At 41.8% G+C, this 24730-nt stretch overlaps 1 protein-coding gene across 1 annotated transcript in view; it reads right to left on the reverse strand.

The window, feature by feature from the left end:
• Positions 1–21720, reverse strand: part of samd10b (sterile alpha motif domain containing 10b) — a 42244-nt gene extending 20524 nt beyond the window's left edge. Inside the window, exons 1-2 of the mRNA XM_054608779.1 lie at positions 21615–21720; positions 9537–9724 (exon numbers count right to left, since the gene is read on the reverse strand). Of these exons, the coding sequence (XP_054464754.1) occupies positions 9537–9724; positions 21615–21720 (294 nt within the window). The remainder of the gene's footprint in view (positions 1–9536; positions 9725–21614) is intronic.
• Positions 21721–24730: the final 3010 nt, after the last annotated feature.

Raw genomic sequence — 24730 nt, forward strand, 5'->3', positions numbered from 1 at the left:
TAAAAATGGCAATAAAAGGTTCTTTGAGAAAGTTTGCGTCACCTCAACCACCAGAGGTCCTTGAGCATGCAGCCATAATCTAACACCCAATATATTATGCGGTTCGCTGCAGCAGAATAAGAGATAAGCTGTGGACAGATGTGGAGATGCACACTCACGCATGCATACACTGACTCAGCGACTCATCTGGCAGAGAAAATAATAAAATGAAGTACTTTTGATCCACTGAAGCATCATTTAGTACCCATAACAATTCTGGTGAACAGATGCAGATATTTTGAATACATTATAATACGTTATTGAATATATTATGACTCATATTTGACACTTATTTAACTTTATATGTCAATAAAAACTACTTTAAAGAAAAACAGACAGATGACAGTCGGATAGAGAGGGTGAACTAGAAACAACAAAAAGAGAGCTAGAGCAGACCGGTACACTTTGTGTGAGTAATGGCCTTCATCATGGAGAAGCCAGACGGAAGGAAAATGGAACTCTAGCTCCCCATCATCCCTCCTTCTCTCTTCTTCCTCCCTCACTTTTTCTCTCGCCTCTCTTCGGCCATCCATCAGAGCGTATCTCCTCTGGCCAGTTCTGTGTCGTCCCCGTTCACCCTCCACTACATCCCCCAACTCCTCCCGAGACCTACTTCTGTCCAGCGGGAGGAGCTCCCTCATTCATTACGTACAGGAGGGGAGGGGGGGAGAGATATGGACCTGGAGGGGAGGGATGGAGGGATGGGGGGAGGCTGTATATGGAGCAGAAGTCTAATGAGAGGTGGAGGGCGGAGAGGAAGAGGAGGATGATAATAGATATGTAGTGATAAGTTGTAGTCAGCACCAGAATGGCTGGAACAGGAAGCCAAAGTCATTTGTTTTTCATCTTATCCTCATAAACGGTTTGTATGATATCTTACTAAAAAAGTTACTCCTCATTTTTGTTGCTTTTTCAAAGAAAGTCCAGCAAAACGTGTCAGTTTCTGCTCTTTACGTGGATCCAGTCTTTTCAAAATAAAACTTTCGTCCTCAAAGGAAACAACTTAGTTAAGTTTATGCAACAAGCGTACTTAGTTAGGGTTACATAAATATCAGGAAATACTTAGTTAGGTTTACGTAAAGATCGGGAAATATCAGGAAAAGTTAGTTAGGTTCAGGAAAAGATTGTGAAATACTTTGTAAGTATTGGGCAACAAAAATACTTAGATAGGTTTAGGAAAGGATTGTGATATACTTAATTAGCTTTAGGAAAAGATCGTGAAATACTTAATTAGGTGTAGGGAACAAAACTATTTGGTGATGTTTGGTAAAGGTTGTATTTTGGGTTACAAGTGCCCAAACTTAAGTACAGAAGTCACGTGACAAATAAATCAACGTTGACTTTCCGTTTCACATAGGGCACTAACAAAGGTCTCCTGGTTTTGGTTGCCATGTGTGGGTTTTTGCGGTCTTCAAACTTCAAGGTTCATAAATACTTAAATTTGATATTAATAGATTTTTTGGGATATCTATAAATTCCAGTGCATTACATTTTGAGGTATAGCTACGAACGCTGTATGAGAAGAGCCTGGAGTTTTATCCGTTTAGTTCAGTTTAGTAGTTTAGATCATCATTTTATTGATAATATGCTCACTCACTATCTTGCTGGGAGTTAGATGAGAAGATTGACAACACTCTCCTGTCTGTACAGTACAGGCGCATATTCAGCTACAGTTAGCTTAGCTTAGCATAAAGACTGAAACAGATAGGAAACAGCTAGCCTGGTCAATCAGAAGGTCATGCAATCTTCCCACCAACACCTCTCAACCATTAACATCTTATAGTATCTTGTTTGTTTAATCTGTGCAAAAAAAACATCACCAAGAGGCAACCAGGAAGTCTCTGCACACGGCCAAGAAATAGTCCTGCACATAAACCCCAACTCATCATTTCTACGCTTTGGTTTTTGCATTAAACAAACAAGATATAAGTTATTAGTGAGCATAAGGATGCTGGTAAGAGGAATATTTTGGAGCTTGTGGACACAAATATAAAGGCGAGCTGTTTCCTGCTCTTTGTTCCAATATATAAGCTGACAACCAATTGTCATATTTTGTGTACAAATACTAATAATGAACTAAAATTTGCTATTTTTTAGGTGTCTCAATATATTGAAGAAGGTGAGCTTTGTCGATGTGAAATTCCTCGTCTTCCTCACATCCTTTGTACTCTTGGTACTCTGACTTTCTTCTTCGCACTTCTCTATTGATCATTCTGTTTGTATCCTCCAACAGCTTATTTGTCCTTCCCTGCTTACTTTGTTCTATCATGTCTCTTATCCTCCACTCTACTTCCTCCTCATAAATTTTATTCTCTGCCTGCCTGACACCCTCCCTCCCTCGTCCCCTACCTTGTCCTCCCTCCCTCTTGTTTCCTCCCTTCGATCTTTCTTCTGCCTTTGACTTTTTGCCAATTGTCTGTGTTTCTCTGTGTTTTTATGATTGCATGCTCTGTCTCTCAGGGAAAAATTATGCCTTGTTGCATTTTAGTTCCTGTTCACACCAAATTTTTACAAACAAATCAAAAGGAGTAAACATGAAGTTATACAGACTGACAGGTGACTCGTCATCCTGCATCATCAAGACCCACGACGGGAAATCAAATTCCTTTCAAATCAGTGTTGCAAAGCTGACAAAGAAATAACTGATTAGTAGATTGCAAATCGCTCGCCTGTTATGACGAATAAAGTTAGAGACCCAGATGTGAACGTCAGGAAGCGCACGGACACATGCACGAGGAATATTAAATTGATGATCCAGGCGGCAACCTACGGTTCTGCCAAGTGAAACCTAATGAGGAAGTGCTAAATGACTGTAATGTAATGAAGTGTCTTAAAACTTGCATTCTCTCTCCTGTCCATCAGGGGGCGACTCCTCTGGTTGTATAGAAGTCTATGAGAAAATGACTCTACTTCTCTCTTGATTTATTCCCTCAGTAAACATTGTAAACATGAGTTTATGGTCTCAATCTCTAGTTTCAAGTCTTCTTCAATACAGCATGATGTTCATTTAGTAAATGATGCTCCATTTAGAGTCAAACAGACCATAAAGCAGGGTATGCTTTAGGGCGGGCTTTCTGTGATTGACAGGTCGATGCCGCTACTAGAGACGTATAAGGCGTCTCTACGTCACTCCTCCTCATTCCAAATATGGTAACTTCTGTTCATTGGTTGCAAAAAACAACAACATGGCGACGGGCGTATTCCAGGACGGCGACGCCAAAATCACTGAACTCATCAGTCCACAAACCAATGGGTTACAGTCTATTGTGGGATCACTTTCACACACTTTCTAATGGACTTAATGATCTGACAAAGTACATAAAATAAGATTTAAGCACAGCAGTTTTAACAGCTTTAAACCGACTTATAACTCAGGTAAAACACACACGATGACTTGCATACATGTTGATTTATATACATGACCATAAATACAGATCAATAAGGTCGCTTTATGAACAGATTCAACAATCAATTCAAGGGATTTATTAAAAGTTCACATTTGTGAAATCCTGCTAAAATCACATATCTGCTGTAGTAAAATCTTGTGGTTTGTTTGTTTGCTTTTCACCCCAGAAACAGAGTCTGCTTGGCAGCAAACTGGGATCTTTTCAGACAGTTGTTTATTTCATACCAGAGTTCGACAGACGGCTTTCAAACCAGCCCAAAAGAACAAGCCTAACATATCAAACGGACCTGAGTTTTGACTGAAACAAACAGGTTAGATGTGAAAGCACCCTGAAGCTGAATCAGGGATTATCTGAAAGTCAGGGGAGCGTGGGGAAGTCACTCTTTCTGTCTTTCTGACATGGATCGATGACGCTACACCAATTAGCAAAGTGTGTGTGTCTGTGTGTTTATTGAGTAAGTGAATCTGTGTTGAATAATCATTTTCTGTATCTCACACCTGCCTTTTCCCCGCCGTCACTTCATCTCTCCACAGGTTACTAAACACTCCTCCTCCATCTCCCTCCGTATGCTCTGCCGTCTGACCTAACAGCTCTCTCTTTCTGTCTCCCGTCTGCCGAGCCGATCCATCTCTCGCTCGGCTTTTCTGCCAGAGACCCTGACAGATCCTGACACACGATTCTTCATATTTCTCCCTCTCACCTCTCTCCACCACTTCTCATTTCATCTTCCTCTCCTCTCAGTAACACTGAATCCTCCCTCCACTCCCCTCCTCCCTTTTGTCCCTTGCAGCTTTCTGTTGCATCATTTAGTCTAGCCTTGTGCATACGTGTGTTTGAATGTGTCGCTGTGTTTCTGAACATGTTCATGTGTGAGTGTTTCCTGAGTGTCTATTTGTGTAAAAGAGTGTGTGAACTGTCAGCCTCCGTTAGCTTCTCGCGGCTCTCTCTCTGCCTTTGGACGTCCTCGAGACTCGCCGTTCTGTGAACGTCTCGCACTCCCTCAGTGGGGGGGACAAAAGGGCCAGATGGGACTTTTCACAAAGCTTTCTATTTAGCATGAGTCAAACATGTGTCTCGGACAGAGCAACACATTGCTGAGTGGCGAGACAAGGACAAAACAGGCCGGAGCGTTTTCTGCCTCACCGCCCAGCAGCTCTCTCTAATTCTTGTCTTTTTTAAACCTCTGTTCTCTGCTGCATCATCACTGACATGACAAGTAGCAAGTGACATGTGACAGTTACAAGAACGATTCATATGAGGGTTGTCTGATCTGCCAACTTAAAGGCCTTTACACAGCGGTGGCGTGACGAATAAATGACAAGAAAATGGGAGAATGCTCAGCTGTGAATATTTCGAATCACATCATTTTTCATACTGGCAGCGAGGTGAATTTGCAATCAGTTGCAACACAATAAAAGGAACATGTTGTCTTTCAAGTGTTGGACGAAAGCAAGTAGACTTTGCTGGGTTCAGACCTTTAAATCTGTCCAAATCCACAGAGTTTAAGTGGACTGATTCATCTGACATCGCAACATGAAATAGCGGTTTCTTGATTGAATAGTAATCGATGACTAACGATCTGCTGTGCACTGGAACCGAGGAGTAATAATCACAACATCTGAGACCGCTACAGGCAACACAGACGCTTCTATTGCAGCTAATCTACATTTACTTATTTACACAAATCCTCCCAGAATACACTCTTTTTTAAGTCTTTATTATTCAAAGCGTAAAATATATATTCACAACCATGAATAATGAGTGCGAGAGACGATTATCCACCTCAATGACTTGTGTGAAGTGAGCCCGTCATCACATCTGTTTGGAGACCTAAACAGACAAAGTTGATCCAGTGCCTTTATGTGAAAGCCTGGATTAAAGCAGGACATCGTCTCTCCTCTTTTTGCATAACAGGACGGTAACTAGAAGAAGCCAAGCTGAGGTCTTTATGTGTGTGTCGGGTTGGACTTTGTGCATGTGTGTTTCGGTAAATCAGATTCAGATTGCCACCGAGAATTACTCCCAAATCTCTGAATCGCTCACTCAATAGCCATCTCTTTGGCGTTTGGGATGCTGAGTAATAGTTTGGATTTAGATGTAACCCTCCCTTGAAGAAAACAAACACATTTGAAATATACAACATTTCTTTTTAATATCTCTGGACATCGCAGGCTTCTTTAGTTTTTTTTTCAAACGTATGTTGTTGTGGTTGTCATGGAAACACATCGCCTGTACACTTAAATTGACTTTAGATCCAGGCGTCTATCAGACTGAAGATGGAGATAAGAGTGAAACAAGTCAAGTCTGATATCCGACAAAAAATAGAAAAAGAAACATATGGAGAGAATCACCAAAACCCCCATTTGACTTCAATCAAAAGAGATTTTTATGATTTAGAATCATAGCTTGTTAGAGATCTTATTGATCTAATGTATGCATGTTTGAGATTATGATAAATGCATGAAACAGACATATTGACGTTAAGTTGACGTCACAGCAGCAGTGCACTTTTAGCAAAGTTTAACATTAGTTTAAAGGCATCGTTCAGTTAGTAACTAATGTTGGATTGGTGGCTGATATAATGAGATCGACTGGAGACGACCACACTAAAAGTCCAGACTGTAGTTCTTATTCATGTGCTGATAAGAAGTGGTCAAAGTCGTGATGCTTTGTGTGCAACATTTGTGTGCTTTCTCTCCGGAGGTTCACTGCTTTGTGTTGGTGACGGCTGAGAAGGTCAGCCACTGTGTTCGGAAATGAAGAGGGAAAAATAATAACAGACTGGTCTTTCTCTCTCGTTCGCCCGGCCAGCATGGCAAATTAGTGAATAAGGGCCTCGCTGCCTGGTTCTGATGATGGGGAGAGAAGGCACATGTGGCTGCTTTCAATTTCTAAATTGTGTCTCTGTTATTCCACCTATTCCCCCGTCTCATCTAAAGGTTCACCCACCGGCTGTGTGTCAGACAGCTAAATGAGCCACCCACTAACACCTCCCCCCCTCACCCCATCTGGCTTCCCAAACAACAACCAATTCAAGGATGCCACAGATGATGCACCAAGTACACAATGAGTCATTATTTGGAAAAAACCTATTAGCTGGTGGCCTGCGTACAGGTCCACCTGCAGCAATGAACATGTAACAACACAAATGAGTTTATAACCTCTATTCCAACAAACCATTTAAGCCATCATGGACTCGGGCGCTGAAGGTGTGGGGAGACATAACTTCACCTGTTTACAGCACAAAATAATGGTGCAATAAGGGAGAGTGGGAGCATTTCTTTTTCTCACGACTGAGTCAGCGTCTTGTAGCTAATGGTGCTAACAGCGCTAACAGTGCAAACTGAAGCAAAAGTGCTCACAGAACTAACAGCATTTACCTGGGATCGACCTCTGGTTCTGAAGAGTGAAGCCAACGCTTCAAGTCTTAAAGCTGCATTCTCTCTACTGTCCATCAGGGGGCGACTCCTCTGGTTGTATAGAAGTCTATGAGAAAATGACTCTACTTCTCTCTTGATTTATTCCCTCAGTAAACATTGTAAACATGAGTTTATGGTCTCAATCTCTAGTTTCAAGTCTTCTTCAATACAGCATGATGTTCATTTAGTAAATGATGCTCCATTTAGGGCGGGGATACCTTTTTATCGACAGGTCTCTACCACGGCGTTGTCTGGTCCTGGAGTTGTCTATTTATTTATTTTTATGTTTTTTATAAAAAGCCAAAATGCTGAACTGTAAGCTTCAAAACAGTAGTCTACAAACTAATGGGTGACATCATGACGACTGTGTCTACTTCTTATATATAGTCTATTGTTTCAAATAAAAAATAACGCATAAATGCTGAGTAGTACATTGTGAATGACAAAATATATATATATATCTTATGTATGTACTCTGGGAACGGGTAAATCTGCCTTCCTGACAGCATCTTTGGTAATAACAGCTGTGCTTGTGCATGCATGAACAACGATATCTATCTACGATTTCTGTCCTTTCTGCTGTTTTCTATCTCATGTCTCCCCTGAATGGTCTGCATCAACATATTTGTGTGTGTGTGTGTGTGTGCACAGGAGTTTGAATAGGAGTGCATAATGAGTTGTATTAGCTTTGTTAAACAGATAAGGAAGATTACCCAGGTCCCACCTCTTATATACAGAAGCCGAGCTGTGTTTCACTTAACTGGCTTCCTCATTACAGCTGATGTGTGCACAAGCAGTGAATAATCTAATCATCACTCCTGAGAGAACTGGACGTACAGACACAAATCCACACAACCCCGCACACACACACACACACACACACACACACACACACACACACACACACACACACACACACACACACACACACACACACACACACACACACACACACACACACACCTACACATACATATACACATGCCCATTCTTGAAAACTAGAGGTGCACAAATGGAAAAAATTGTGCACACAGAGACATCAGAGAGCCGGACTGCTCTCCCAGTTGTTGAATAATGCATGAAGAGCCGTGTTGCCACGAGGAAATGATAAGCCTTACTTCTCATGGTATAGAGGAGGTTTAATTATCCAGCCTCTGTGTAATCACATGGAAACAGCTTCCCACTCGTCTTTTATTAAGCCTTTTATAGCTGTTATAGCTGAGGGGGCAGTCTTTTATGAATTATTGAGCAATCTTGCAGTGCATATGTACATCTCACGGCCTCACAGTGCGGCCCAGAAAAACTTTCTCAAAGGCAGAGGGGAGACAAAATAAATGACCTCCTCTGTGGCTATCTGCTTTATTTCATGTGAGGAGTAGGAGCCAGGAAGGGAGGCTGTTGTGTCTCATGCTGTTTTAGGTCAAACACAGGTGGAATGCCTCCAAATATATATATATTTTTAAATATATATATATATATTCCCTTTTTGTTTTGCCTCGCTCTGGTGCTGCACAAATGGGATTCCATTTTGCACAAAGGCGATGTGTGGAAGAAAATGATGCTCCGGCTGCTGGGCTCACATTATACAGCTGAGACTAATGGAATAAGAGTAGAACATACATTCCCATTCAAGGCAACGTAGCAGGATGGTCAGACCAGCGGCCATTTTCATCTGTTGCTATAGCGACTGTTGTAGTGGGCTAATTCCTTTATAGACTAAACACTTATGGTAAGTCACTTATTCACTGAGGAACAACTCAAATGAGCAGTGGATGCATTAAAGACTTGTTAAATCTTTTCTTTTATAACATTCTCTGTGAGTGTGTGTATGTGTGTATGCTCAAGCTAAATGCTAACTTATACAGTGAGATATGTGATATGATATTACGGCCTCCCATTGACATGAGTTGTCACCATAACAACTAACAAAAATCTGCCTTTTCTTTTGTACTAGTCAAATAATCCTTTGGTGGAAAACCATGCATATGTGGAATACATAACATTTTTAGACACATTGGGCATAGAGTACTATTTCTGAGTCTATTTTCCTCTGTATGTGCTCTTTTGTACGAGCACTGTTACATCACAAGTAGTGAGGAACAGTTCTCGAAGCACTCCTCTGTTGCATAACTAGTTTCTCTCTGTTGGTATCCAGAACAGGCTCAGGTGAGACCAGCGAACATCATGTACAAGATAAAACCATTAGACTTCCTGCTACAACTAGAGATACAACAGTGATGGTAATATCGCAAATGATGCATTCAAATATCAAGAATAAACCACTTAAAACACTCATGTGAAATTGGTTGACCTGAACCAAAGCTGCTACAAAATGTGATTAAAATGGAAACTATTGAGTTCTTAAGGTTTTATTGTGGCAAAGGACTTTCTTTCAAAGCTGCTGTGATGGCCCAGGGGCTGGAATGTATTCCCTCTAAACAATCCCAAATCAGTGACAGATTATGCGCTAGAATTTCACAGCAGATGGCTTCACTAGTGAAACCATGTATCACTCGGGCCTTTCCTTCTCTTCCATGTTTAATATGGTCCAACCTGCCAAATACTGAGCCGTCCCTCGCTACCTGAACGACTCATTCAATCTATAAACTGTTTTCGTGAGCAAAAGATATTCACACCCAGTGAAAACAGTCTTTACAAGCTGCCTTTATACCTGGATGCCCTCTGTGCCGGGCTGCTGCAGCAGTTTGACGGTGCGCGTGTGCGCCGTCGTCCTCTGGCCGCGGCCGTCGTGCCAGGTCAGGTTGCTGCCTCCGGCGCGACGCGGCAGCTGGTAGCTCAGCTCCTCAGCAGACACCGTGTGCTCCAGGGAGGCACGGCAGAAACTGAAGCTGGACGCCGCTGAAAAGAAGAAAGAGAGGAAGAACAAACACCGATAAGCACCCACTTTGTAATGTCTTTGTTTAAGGGTCCTTGCATACACATTGTCTATGACCTAAGCAAAAGGGAACACCTAAAAATGTATTGATAATCCTCTCAGAGCTTTACATAATGCATTCGCCCTCGATTACATGCTTTTTGTGCTGACCCTCATACAGCTACAAACAGATGGCTGTTTTGGTGATGGTGGTGGGCAGTAGTGCTCCACTGTGATCTCCAATTATGTTGAGTGCATATTCGCAGGGGAAGCGCATGTTTTTTGGGGGTGGAATTGTGTCTCTCTTGCTAGATTAATCCTTGATTATTTAAATCCTACATCACGAATATATCTTTTTTCATTCTTCCCTCTCTCTGTCTGCCGCTCCCTCATTTCCTCCCAGGATAATAGTGTTAGCTGGGAGACAGCGAAGCAGACAAGTTGTCAATGCGGGGTCAGAGTAGATCTCTGAAAGAGCCACAGGGCATCTTCTGCAGTTCACGTCAAGTTGAACAGGCTTCTGTGGTGCGGTCGGTCATCTGTGACAGTGGGTTCATTTTGAAAAGGGGACGAATACCTAGACATTAATGTATTAGTCATGTGAATGATAAAAGAGGATTTGACTGCACATCGGCCCAGACCCAACAGAGAGGAGACAGCGGAAAGGGGGTCAGGAAAAGGTCAAGAGAATGCATGACAGAGTCAGCTTTCTGCAGCGACCTGATTTTTAAACGTCATGTTAACAATAAAAGCCATTTCTTAGGGCTTAAGAGAAACCTGGATAACACACGTCAAGTCAAGTCCAACCAAAACTAGAAAGGTGCACTCAGTAGAGTTCATATCTCTGCAAGGTCTGTCTGCAACAAGCACTCTTGTATTGTGTGATTTAATTACCAAAAACCACCATTGGCTAACCCCCCCCCGTCTAGACACCAACAGTCTGAAAGTGTCACATTGCATTCAAACGCAAAAACAAGCCGTGATGTATGCTGGCAGTCGACTTAAAGTCATTGTATACTGCATTTCATACAGTCTTGCAAAAAGCAAAATAGAACTCGCCAAACTGTCTGCCGGCGTAGAAACAGTAGCTGAGTGGCGGTGAGGTACTCAGCAGTGGGTGTACTGGTAGTTCAGTATAGTTGTGAGCTGTTAGCCAAACACACTGTCCAAGACAATAAAAGCAAGCAAACTGTTTCATCCCACTTTTGTAAACACAGTAGCAAATGACTGTCGGCGATGCACTCATTACATTACATTACAGTCATTTAGCAGACGCTTTTATCCAAAGTGACTCACAATCAGTAGTATATTACATATCATTCACCCATTCACACACTGATGACAGGGCTACCATGCAAGGTGCCACCTGCCCATCAGACTCTAACTAACATTCATGCGGTTATGTTATCACTAGCGGCCCCTTACCGGCCAGGGGTCGTTTAAGATTAGTGATTGAAGAGTAAGCAGGCAGTCGGTGGCAGTAGAAAACAGGCAGTAAGATATGTTTTGAGAAGGTATGAGTCACCCCAACTACGAGGGCTCTTTAAGCATGCAGCCATAACTGGCCACTCAAAATATTATGCAGTTTGCTGCAGCAGAATGTGAGATTGGCCGTGGACGGACATAGATGTGCACACTCACTGACTCATGGATACACTCACACACAAGTACGAGCACATGCTTTTCCTGGGTGTGACAATAAGTTACAAATGCTGCATCAAAAAGCAGGAATATACTTTGAACTTTCTACTGTTAGTTCAAAGATGTGTTATGACAGAATTATTTACTTTTACTTATAATCTGCAAATAAAAGCAGCTTTGCAGTGCATGCCAAGCACACACTATTTTGCATGTCAACTGGATTTCTCTCTTAAATCCCCTGATTCGTGTGTGCTTGTAAAAGCAATCAATGAGAAAGAGACAGAATTACTGATGAAGGGGCTAAAAGTGGAACAAGGCATAATAAATGTTGCATTCGTTACTTTTAAATATGAAAAGAAATGTCTCTTAAGAGCAGAACAATGTCAGAGCTTTCTTTAAGAAAAGCCTCATTTCATCTCCTGAATGAATTCCTAATTTCTTTTCGTTCCTCCTCTTTTGGGAGCAGATTAAAAAAAATAGGAGAGATTGGATTTATTTGAATGCGGTATGTAAAGTTATATAAGGTCTTTCCAATGTGTTCATCCATTTGTTTTCGGTCATTCTTTTATTTTTATCATCGCATACCTCATAAATAAGAGATATGCTGGACGTAAAATTGGACGTAAATACAAACAATACAAGTAAAACCTGCAATTCCTTTCACCAACAACAAGCCATCCTTGAATTTGGACCTGTGGTTAAGCCCCGCCCCCCGCTGTTTCTCCATCAGAGCTACGTTACCATGGAGCCCACACTGTCACTAACTACACTCCCTGAAGAAATACTATCTAATACTAATTTTTGGGAAAAAGTGAAAAAGCGATTTTCAGAGATAAGCAGACAGAGGGTTTATAATATATGTTTGTAAGGATATATCCAGGATGTCAAACTGATTCTTCAGTGAAAACAGGATAAAAAGATAAAGATAGAAGTTAACAACACTACTCTTGTAAAATCGGGTAGATCTTTATTTACTGTTACCATCATTAAAATACATTCAGTATACCTTCAGTAGCTAACGATGCGCTAACGTACTCTGCTAATGTTAGCTCCACAGGTTTTTACATAGAAACGAAGCATTTTAGAAACATACATCTCCTTCCAACCTCTCCGCGTAATGAGTATCACTATTACACGACGTTTAAATCCACTAAACCAGCCTGAAAATTAGGAGCATCTGAACTTTTTCTCAACCCAGAAGTCTGTTCAAGCGAGCAGTGGTGAATGCAGAGTTCACACAACTCAGGATGGAGATGAAAAACAAGAAAGATCTGTCAGGAATCACTGATGTGCAACCTTCTATCCCTTCGTACGTCGCTTTCTCCCTCTGAGCTCCCGCTTTCCACATTTCTATATGCTGCTACTTTTATTTCTTCTTATGCAGCATGCATGTATATCTTTTTCTTGTTCCCCTTCTTCTCTCTCTCTCTCTCTCTCTTTCCGTTTCTCTCTGGCTGTCAGGTCTTTGTGGTCGTCGGGACAAACCGAGGGCAGCCCTGATGTAATTACTGCCAGTCAGACTGAGGGGGGAGGAGACAGGAGGAAGGAACGTGGGAAGCTAAGCGCCTTGCGACCCTAAAGACCTGCCAATCTCCCCCGAAAAAGAGACAAGAGAAAGCGCCAAACCAGACAAGAAAGAAAGAGAGAGAGAGGCAGAGCGGTATTGTAAATTAGCATCGGATCCATGCAAACTGACAGTGAACTGATCAAACTGTGGCAAAGAAGTGAAAGCATCTCGGAGAGGAGGTGAGGGAGACGTGTTTATAGACCCAGAAACATCTTCATTTCACAAGCTGTTAAAGGTTCCAATTATCAGACAGAGACCACCCAGCACTTTATGGACGTCACTTTGTAGATGAGGAAGTGCAGCATCATGACTTCCCGGTTTCACTGAGATCTGGACAGCCGGACCGTAAAACGAAGACAGAGCGCTCATTCCTCAAGCTTTAATTGACTCGGTAGATTTGACCTCCTGACACGGGACACGGCAGAGAATGTCACCTGAAAGTGGTTAAATGAATCAGTCCAATCAGGAAGACTGTTCTTATGCATGTTTGGGCCTGTGGTTTATTATGTTGTTGCGGCATCGTTGACAGGTGTGAACGGAAAGCATTATGTTGTCAGGTTGTTCTCGTGAATGTGAAATGTCAGGAACGCCTGGAGGGAATTTCTTCAACCCATGCCAAGAACCTTGGCAATCTTTTTCCTTTAAATCCTATGAACCATTAAAAGTTTGTTGCATGTTTTCTTTAAACAATCACCAAAACTACACCTTTTATCACAGCCAGAAGTTGTAAATCAGTCATAATGTCAGATTTTCATTTTTCGAGGGCCTAAACCACATCATGTGTGACGAACGCTTCCGTCAGAAAAAGCAACCGAAACTTATCTTAAAATTGGGATATTTCATAAAAAAAATTAATTAAACTCTTGCCCCAAATGAACCGTTTGCTTTAACGAGATTCTGTAAAAAACAATAAATTCTGAGCTCCTCGGAGCAACTAGGAAGCCATGATTGATTTACCTGAGACCAACAGTCATGTGACAAAAAATATGTGAAACTTGGACTGAACTGCAGGCTGCTGAACACAGAGCAGAGAGGAGAGGAGAGGCTGTAAGTAGAGGTTCTAAAAATGTAAATAGCTCAATATATACAGCACTTGGAGCATCCGTTTTTTGTCTAACATTGGTAACACTTGTGGGCACCTGGAACAATGATGGATATACTGTATAGATTCCATTGTTAGCCAATTTCTTTCTGCTTTATGATTTAGGGCATTATAACTGTGTTATTTTGCACAAGAGAAAAAAAATCGACTTGTTCTGTCTTGAGAGCAGAAGCAGAGACTGAGTTGATTTAAAAGTACAACTTTTTACAAGTAAACGTGCATTTGCATAATACAAACAACACTAAACGCAACAAGGAGAAATGTGCATAAAACAATAGGTCACCCAACCTGACTGCTTTAGTGTTTTATTTGGTTGTATTAATAATTATAAGGGCAAAAGTACACCGTTTATGTTTGTTAACATCAGAATAATCTGTGGTGTCCTTTGTTGAGCCGAGACTTGGCGGCATCTTGGAGCTCCGTTCAGGCAGGTGACTCTTTTTCTGCCAATCTGGCCGAGCAGAGACTCTGGCAGGAGGTAATAAGGGGGCTTGGGCTTCTGATGAATAATGCACTAGTTGAAGGGGCTGACGGGGGTTGTACTTCACTCGAGTCAGACAAATAAATTGATTGATTGATAACATAAAGGTTTCATGCAGGTTGAGCTTTGCTATAGCCAAGAGGAATAAGGCACTAGCTGTGATCTGTCGGCTGAGTACGTGACAGTTTTTCAGTGTATAAGCAAACAGAATTCTTTCAAAGTTTTCAAAGTCATTCTATTAAGATGATGATATTCTGTTCAGAGACTTGTGCGTGCTGGCCTGCATTGTATGTCTCAGCCTTTATCTGTAAATAGTTTCTCCCATTTTCCCATAATTATATTTCTCTGGAAACAGGAAATTGTTTGGATGTGTAATCCAGGGATTAAACTCGCCTTGAGCGGATTTCTTCAAATTTGGCACGAATGTCTACTTGGACCCAGGGGTGAAATGATTAGAATGTGGTCATCAAAGGGCCCAGTGACCTCACAAAACACGTTTTAGGCAGCGTCTTTAAAGCTGCATTCTCTCTAATGTCCATCAGGGGGCGACTCCTCTGGTTGTATAGAAGTCTATGAGAAAATGACTCTACTTCTCTCTTGATTTATTCCCTCAGTAAACATTGTAAACATGAGTTTATGGTCTCAATCTCTAGTTTCAAGTCTTCTTCAATACAGCATGATGTTCATTTAGTAAATGATGCTCCATTTAGAGTCAAACAGACCATAAAGCAGGGTATGCTTTAGGGCGGGGCTACACACTGATTGACAGGTTGCTACCAGAGACGTATCATCTCGCTGCTGTCTCTTTAAATCATATCATCCTGCAGCCCTTAGTATGTTCCTGCTGCTGTTACATCACCACCCAGTCTTTATCATTCCATCAGACAGTGTCTGGACTCAACGGGGGGGATTTATCTTTCAGACTCTCTCTTCTATTACAATTCTTCCTGTTGAGTCTAACCATCAAAGACTTTCCGTCAAGACTTTATCTGTTATAATGAACAATTATCATTCACTTCATCTCTACTGATTAAAATATCCATACCTCTCTACTTTATGTCTCTTTTGAAATGACATTTCAACTGCCAGATGCTTTTACGATCGCAAAGCCTTCAGAAAATGCAATGTTTTCTAAACGAGGCTGAATGAGAGGAGTTATAGCCTTTAAATGGATCTTTGATTGCCATCCTTACCATTCAGCAGGATGTGATTATCAGTCACCTTTCTTTGTCTGTCTCGACATGCTTTTTGATCAGCCTGGACTATCGCCAAATCTCCTCCATCCTATTTGTCACTGGCTGATGTCGTATTATTTTCTCGCTGCCCTTGCCGATGACTTTTATCACCTCCAGTTGTGGGAGGAAAGAGGAGACAAAGGATGATGGACGGAGGCAGGATGAAAAGCAGGGGGAAAAACATGGTATGTGTCTCCTGAGCCAGTAAATATGAATAAATGAGAAAGTATGATGTAGTGCGATTTTCAAAAGCTCAGGAATCTGTAACGTCGGAGGGAGAAGGAGAGAACTGTTGGTGGTAGAGGTGCCAAATCCAAGGGCAGAGTGTCAGACAGGTGTTTGTGTGTGTGTGTGTGTGTGTGTGTGTGTGTGTGTGTGTGTGTGTGTGTGTGTGTGTGTGTGTGTGTGTGTGTGTGTGCGCGCAGAGGGTAGGTAGGTCAATACGACTCAGCCCAGTGAAGTGTAACCTCATATCACCTCCTCTTGACTGAGCAGCATATCTGCCGCGCAGAGCGGCCGCTAAATCTCAGAGGTATTCCCTCTTGAAAAGGTAATTAAGCCGTTAGGTACGGCACCCAGGAAGGTCGTTCCGAGCCAAATCCTACAGCAGATTAACATGGCATCACTGGACATCACAGATTTGACTCCAAAAGGGAGCATCTAAATTGGTCCGGGTGGATTTTTTTTTTTGCTGCGTTGGCTTTTTTGTAGAAGTTTGATTTTTTCTTTTTTGCATAACCTTGGCGTCAACTTCTGAGAGGTGGAGCCTCTCCGATTGCGGTGGACCAGACTTCTATACAATCAGAGGAGTCGCCCCCTGATGGACATTAGAGAGAATACAAGATTTAAGACAATACTACGTTGGCTTCATTCGCCAGAACCAGAGGTTGCCGCCTGAATTCATTGCACAATTCAAACAGGATCAAAAAACAATTTTACTCTCGCCATTGACTACTGAACAAATTTATTTCTGAAATAAGTACCCATGGTGGTTCACCAGAAGAGGTGGGACTTTGCCTCATTATCCTCTCACCTGGAGGGCGAGGCAAGTTTCCTGGCTAATCCACTTTATTTCAGGGATCACACAGAGGTTTGCCAATTTTAGCAGCGTGATATTAACATCTACTCCCTCCCTACCGAGCACATCTTATTCAACTCAAAGATAAGATTTCTATTTGCAGTCCAACGTTTATAAGAAAGAGGAGAGAAAAAAAAAATCCCAGTCTACCTCATTCCTCTGTAATCTGCAAGGGGGCTGAAACTCCATCATGCAGTGATTTCATGCCTGTGTTACACATTAAAACCTTAAGTCCCAAATATAGCATCCAACCGACGCTGCCACTATGTCCACATCCAACCGTGATCCAGATTTGTTGGTCCTATATATAGTATGTTTGAGGGTAAAGCGAGAGGCTATTTACAAATCTTCCACTCCACCAGACCTGGTCTTAACCCCAGGAATGAGCCATGAAATTACTCCATTTTGAAAGAGCAGAGGGTGGGGAAAAAAAGAAGAATTCTGGTCGCGGCTCAAAATAAATATAAAACCCAGGAACCCAGGGGGCTTTTCCCATGATGCATTGCAGTCTATTACCCACTCTGACTCTGAGACACTGGGGCTGAGGTCTACCTCTCACAAACCATCAGTGTCACTGGAACACGCAGATACAGAAACGGGAGTAAATAATGGACATCCGCGACAACACACCAACTCTCATCAGGACACAAACCAGGGAAACGGCAGCTAAATCTGTGTGTATGATTGTGTGTGATTGTGTGTGATTGTGTGTGATTGTGTGTGATTATGTGTGCGACAGTGAGGGCACGCTCATGCATACGTGAATGTGACTCATGATGCCAGCATGAGGATCCGCATATCCACACATCTGTATAATCCCTGTCTGCTTTAGTTTCGGCCAGCGGATCAGAATAATGCTTCAGAGAGTCTGTACATGCAGCCATGTGGATGGAGGCTGAATTCTGAATTTAAACTGCAGGGCAATTATTGCTCAGGATGCTGGTCGCTGTGGAGCTCCATCTATTCTGGATGGTGTGAGAAAAGCTGAGCACCTTGGCTTCCTCTTTTTAGGCAGTACTGTTTGGAAAACTAGTTTCTGCTTCACGGTTGTGTCATGTTGCCGATTAACATCCATGTCTGCCCAAAATGTCATCACCCTATCATGTTATTCTAATAGACATTTGTGTAAATTTGTAATAATTACCGTAAAAAGTGTCTTAAAGCTGCATTCTCTCTATTGTCCATCAGGGGGCGACTCCTCTGGTTGTATAGAAGTCTATGAGAAAATGACTCTACTTCTCTCTTGATTTATTCATTCATTTAGAATCAAACAGACCATAAAGCATAGTATGCTTTAGGGCGGGGCTACCTTGTGATTGACATATCTCTACCACATTGATGTCCGGTCTGGGAGTTGTCCGTGTTTTCATCTTACAAATGTCTCCCTTTTCACTTTGTTTTCACTTCATGAAAGTTAATTGTAACATTTTGGTCAGCTAAAAAAATCTGATTCAGCTTCCGCTCAATGGTCTTGATGGGGACGCCCAAAAACCAGGATGGCAACGGCAAAAATGCCGAACTCAAGGCTTCAAAACGCCGGTCCACAAACCAATGGATGAGTTCACGATGACTACGTCCACTCCTTATTTACAGTCTATGGTTCATCATTGATGCAAAGTGGACGTTTGTGCCAAATTTGAACAAATTCGCTCAAGGCGTTCTCATGATATGAGATTGGGTTGGACATGAGTTCACAATTACCTTTGACCATCAAATTGAAATCGGTTCATCCTCAAGTCCAGGTGGATGTTTGTGCCAAATTTGAGGAAATTCCCTCCAGGAATTCCTATGATATTTCATTCGGACGGACAGACGACCCAAAAAACATAATGCCTCTAGCCGCAGATTGTCGCCCACATGGAGGAATAAAAAAAACTGGAGCATCCAGCGTTGAGGACAGCATGACTTTTACTCTCTTAACTCCCTTCTCTGGTCCCTACCGCACTCCCAACGAGACAGACAGAACTATTGATTATCCATCACTGTGTCAGAGAACATACAATTACAGATCACTTTAGATAAAACACACAAACTCAGACGGGGGCACGCACACAAACACAGTCCACCTCACTCCTCCACCCGAGGACACTGGCTGTCAAATCCACTCCGGCTCAAAGGGACTGGCTGCATGTCTCGCACAAGAGGAGGAGAAAGAATGTCACCGAGGAGGAGATGGGATACGGAGGCCTGACATGGTCGTGACCTCTTAAGAGGATGAAGGGATGAAGAAAGACAGGAAGATGACGCGTCATAGAGGAGCAGTATAGATGAAAGATTAGGCTTCTGAGCAGAACATTAATATTAATCGCTTTAGGAATTGAAATGGGAAATGATGAGCAGATGAGATCATGTGATTGTTTTCTCCCCTCTTCACAGCCAAGCCTTAACATGACGACACAGGAGGACAGATTAGATCTCGCTCACAATCGATAATTCAGAGGGAATGTCAGAGGAGAAGCGAGGAGGAGGTCGAGTGTTAGAATGTGAGGTGTGATTGGGCTGTTTTCACACGGTCTTTGTTGCTATACCTACAAAAATGAATGAGCTGTGATTCGTAGATATCCCACAAAATCTATTCGGATGTAATGGAGACCACTGTCTTAAACGAGAAGTCAGCATTGATTTGTTTGTCACGTAACATGCGTACTCTAGTTATGGCCCTTCAGTTGTTATTTTAACCCAAACCACAATCTTTTCCTAAACCTAACTAAGAATTTCACCATCTTTTCCTAAACCTAACTAAGTATTTCACCGTCTTTTCCTAAACCTAACTAAGTATTTCACCATCTTTTCCTAAACCTAACTAAGTATTTCACCATCTTTTCCTAGGGGCTTTTTGACGCATCACTGTGTGATTGTACCATAAGTTGTTTCCTGTGAAGTGAGGCGCTTATTTTGAAAATACCGTATGCATGTAACAAGCGGAAATTGATACTTGTTGCTGGACTTTCGTCGGATAAAAAAAAAAAGAGGACTAACTCTTTTGTAAGATATCACAAAAAAACGTTGTACGAGGATACAATGTCAAGCTTGATTGAAATGGTTGACTGACTTGTGCACTTATATCCTGGTTATCTGGTTTTCTGGTTTGTGGAGTATCTCAAAAACACTCAGATACTATAGAAAATAGTTCCTTCATGAAACTGCACACAACACAGTCTTTGGATTATCTTGAGTTACCGGGTCATTATTCCTGCAAAGAGACATTGCTGTTGGATTTTTCAAATATAATTTTTTTGGGGCGCTTTGAGCTCCACAAACCGAGTGACCATATAGTCTCATTATATTTAAGAGAGAGACAGACATCTCTACGGCAGATATCTTCAATTGGCAACTCACACCAAAAAAATCGAGATAGATCAATAGGACTACAGGTAAGTGAACTGTTCCTTTAAGCCCCTTTCAAATCCTAAAGCAGCTATAAGTGATATTTTTCTCCACATCTCTAAAAATAAAACCCACTCTACATTTTCAGGAGAATTTTGAATTAATGTACAAACTACTGCACTAATATGCTGCAAATTTTGACCCTGACAACGTCCACATACATCTTCTGTTTACTGCATTTGCATAATGGATCCATAATAAAAAAATATATAAATAAAAGACGCTTTAACTGCTAGAGCTCTTCAAGGGCGCACGCTACCCGTGTTCATTTGCATCATGTTGTTTACGAGATATTGAATTATTATTCAACAAGCCAGCCTAACTTAGTGCTGTAATCAGATGATCAATCGTTCACAGCATATGAAAACCTTTTGACAAATCCATTCAAATTAGCCTGCTTAGGACTTCCAAATGGATCGCTGCATCAGAGGAGATGGAGCACAAAAAAATGAAGGAAATCACATTAAAAGGTCAAGCAGGCAGAGCACAACTTTACACGTGTTTAAACAGAATTAAATTAACATGGCGGTGATATCCAAAAGCAAGCATTATAAAGGTTAGGATGCCCTGTCTAATTGGTTGAAAGATTTAATATTGCGAAAGGTCAAATGGAAGAGATTTGAACATCAACATGGAGTCTGAAGTTTTACACTGTGACATACAGATTTTGCAAGATTTCAGATGTTTCAGTGGAGAGGAAGTAGAAGTGAAAGCCGGCATTATGTTCTTCTCAATATGTTGAATTACAGTAATTTCAGCCGTCACATAAGAATAAAACATTCCTCAGCTTTCAAATCTCCATTCATGCTTTGATCTAAACTGTCTTCACTTTTTCCTTTTTCTCTGTTATGAACAACTTCCTCCTCTGCATTCTGCTCAAAAAGAATCTAAAAATAATTGGCGGATATGAGATGAATACAAAGAGAACACAAAAACTTCTCGGGTTAAACAAGATTGGCTTTTTAAATATTTAGCGTTTGTTTACAGCTGTTACCCCCCGAGGTGGTGAAAACGTTCTGCTTGAGGAGATTAACAGATGTTTGGGTACAAAAATATTAAAACGTTAACTCCTGGCCTCCATAGAAACACAACAACAATGAATTACCAGCAGGAAGTCATTAAGCAAGTTATGACAAAAAACCTGCCTGTACTCGTTTTTTAATATCAAAACATAATCTTTTGTTTTTCAAGTGCAATTTGAGCTGATCATTTGGAACCAACTGCTATGAGCCAGATGGACTGCTAATGAACTCTAAAGCGATTCAAGCAATCAGACAAACAGGTTTTTGCCATTATCTTTTTCTTTTTTTTCTAAACTGGAATTATAGAAGCAATACACGCACGCACAAATGTTGCATGCTGGTTCCTTGAGTTCACAAATACCTTGAGTGACGGCCTGCAGGGCCGTCCGGCAGGGATCCACCACGCTCTGTCTGCTGAGCATAGAGAAAACCAGATCCTTATAGTCTTTACATGAGACCGAGGCCATGTGCGGCAGGATAAACCCAGCGGAGTCTGGAGCCTGAATGGACCTCGGTTCATGTTGATTGTCACATGCGGTCCGCAAATCGATGCGGTGCACTCACAATGTGGTCTGGTTAGACAGAAGGGGGGGGGGACCAGGACTCAATACTTTATTGAATCTCTATGAAAATCACACAAGCACTCTATTTTGTTTGCACATGTGTGTCACTGCTCAGAGACGAAACGTCTGAGCGGGGGGAAAAAAACTAACAACCAGTCGATGGCACAAAATGTACTTGCACAAAAACACAAAGGTTATTGAGCAGCGAGGGGGTTCGCAAACAATGAGATGAATAAATGACCGTTGTGAGTCGGGCTGATAATCTGCTCGACACCATCCGTGCATCCACACAAAGGCGACCGGGACGGGGGGATAAAAGAAAATAGAGAGGAATGAAAAAGAAAAGGCTTATAGAATGGACGGGGGGGAGGGGTGCTGGTGGAGAAATAAAAAGATAAAAGTTAATGCTCCACAGAAGCAGAGAGGTAAACAGAGAGAGAGAGAGGGAATTATGCCAACAAATCTGAAGATAGAGAATGAAAATTGCAAGCAGGGAGTTAGTTTGTAGATCCGTAAGCTGCATAAATGATTAGAAACAGTAACTCGGCGGTGGAGGTGGTGGAGGTGCTACTTCTTCTCTCAGAGCTTTGAAGTTTTAAAAAAAGTTTGTTGTGCTCCTGTGTGATGTGATCCAGGAGGCTGCCTCTAATCTTTACCGGAGGGAGGGAAAAGGAGAGAGAGAGAGAGAGAGAGAGAGAGAAGAAAGATGGGTTGCAGATGTAAAGGTTGTGGCGGGAGGCCACACAGAGGGGGTTTAGACAACACGACAAAGGTGAGGGGAGAACTGCAGCAACGCCACTGGTTAAAAACAATCAAAGAGGAGACATAGAACTCTGCACGACTTCCTCTTCATCTTTATTGTAACGAGATGTAAACCTGAAACTTGTCCGGCAAAAGATGAAAAAGAAACGACAAAAACCACAGACTGTATGTTATATTTTGGATATTTGTGCAAATGAAATTTGGCACAAGCATCCACTTGGACTCAAGGATGAACTGATAACAATTTTGTGGTCAAAGGTCAAAGGTCAAGGCCACTGTGCCCTCGTGTCACCTTGAGAGATTTTATTCAAATTTGGCACGTAAGATGTGGACGTAGTCGCTGTGATATCACTCACTGGTTATCGGAAATTAGTTTTCGAGTCCTTGAATTCGGCATTTTTGTCATCGCCATCTTGATTTTTCTTTCTTAACCAGAAGTGCCACCAGAGGGTGGAGCTAAGTACAACCAAATGCTGAAAAAAAAAAATGTAGCGATCAAAAATGTTAATAATTAACTATCGTGAACTGAAAACACACTGTGAAAGGGTTAAAATTGTTGTTTGTGTCTCCATATGATCCATTCTCGTGAATATGATATTTAAGGAACGCCTGGAGGGAAATACTTCAAACTTGGCACAACCATCCACTTGGATGAAATGAGTAGAATTTGGTGGTCAAAGGTCACATTGACCTCATATCTGCAATCATTGTCGTGATATCTTTGGATCTCCATTAGCAAATTTCTTCAAATTTGGTACATATGTCCACTTTGACTTTGAGTTTTCATAATTTACTAAATGAACATCATGCTGTATTGAAGAAGACTTGAAACTAGAGATTGAGACCATAAACTCATGTTTACAATGTTTACTGAGGGAATAAATCAAGAGAGAAGTAGAGTCATTTTCTCATAGACTTCTATACAACCAGAGGAGTCGAAAAAACCATGCTTCTCTCAGCAGCAGCTCAGTGGGAGATCCCGTTGGTCTGTGTACACAATCCAGTCGGATGTGTTTGGTACCGTCCCTTCAGGAGCTTCCCTGTTTTCAGTCTTAACAGCGAGACAAATTAGTTTACACCTGGAGGCGCACACCCATCCCCCCGTCTCTTTATCCACTCCCTGCAGTCCCACCTGTCTCTGCAGGACTCTGCGGCATGCTGTGCGGATTTGGGGGTCTGTCCTTCTCGGCTTAATTGCCATGTTATCATGTCTTCTCCTGCACTTCCACTTCGTCCAGTCCTTTCAGTCAGACGGACATGCCAATTACCCCTCCTCCACACACACACACACACACACACACACACACACACACACACACACACACACACACACACGGTTTCCAGAGGCTGCGCTGTCAGGTAACATAACGGACAGCAGCTGGTACAAAGCGGGCGGTTTGGGGGATGAAACAGGAAGTAGAATCAAAGCCATCCCTAATGCACACATGCAGTAAAATACACACATCAATGCACATAAAGTCCCAGCAGGAGCTTCTTGTCCCGGCCAAACGATCCCAAGGGAACCTTCCTCACCCCCTCGCCCTCATAATCCTTCACTCTAAACACTCACACTGTCTTCAACTCATCTCTACTGTTTTCTTAATCCCCTTTCTACTTAACTCCTCACGATTTACCTACCTTTCTTTTTCTTAAAGGCACAGTTCAACATTTTGGGATATTCGTTTATTCCCTCTCTTTATTTTCCAGCAGGTGATTTGGCTTATCTTATAATAACGTGTTATTTAGTGAGTTTTAGAGGTGCTTGTACTGAGGGTGTATTTTTGGATAGACCCAGGCTGGCTCATTATGCCGAGCTAAGCTCACCGCCTGTGGCTGTAGCTTCAGTGTTATTGATCTTCTAATTGAACTCTTTGCAAGAAAATGAATGTTATATTAAAATATCCCTTTTACCAGTATCCTGAACAGACACTGATATAGTTCTAGCAAATATAAATGTTTCTTTAACTGTATTAGAGGTGTGTAAAGATGATATACATATCGTATTTTATAGGAGTGTTCGGACACCGGTATTGATGATGACCGTGATATTTAACATTTATCATGTTTATAAAACACCTAAAATAAAATTGTTGTAACAGACTCTCTCTCCACCTCCCTACTAGACAAAATGCACAATACAAAGATGAATTTC

Source organism: Anoplopoma fimbria, chromosome 12 (assembly GCF_027596085.1).
Source record: "Anoplopoma fimbria isolate UVic2021 breed Golden Eagle Sablefish chromosome 12, Afim_UVic_2022, whole genome shotgun sequence".
NCBI classification, from domain to species: Eukaryota; Metazoa; Chordata; class Actinopteri; order Perciformes; family Anoplopomatidae; genus Anoplopoma; species Anoplopoma fimbria.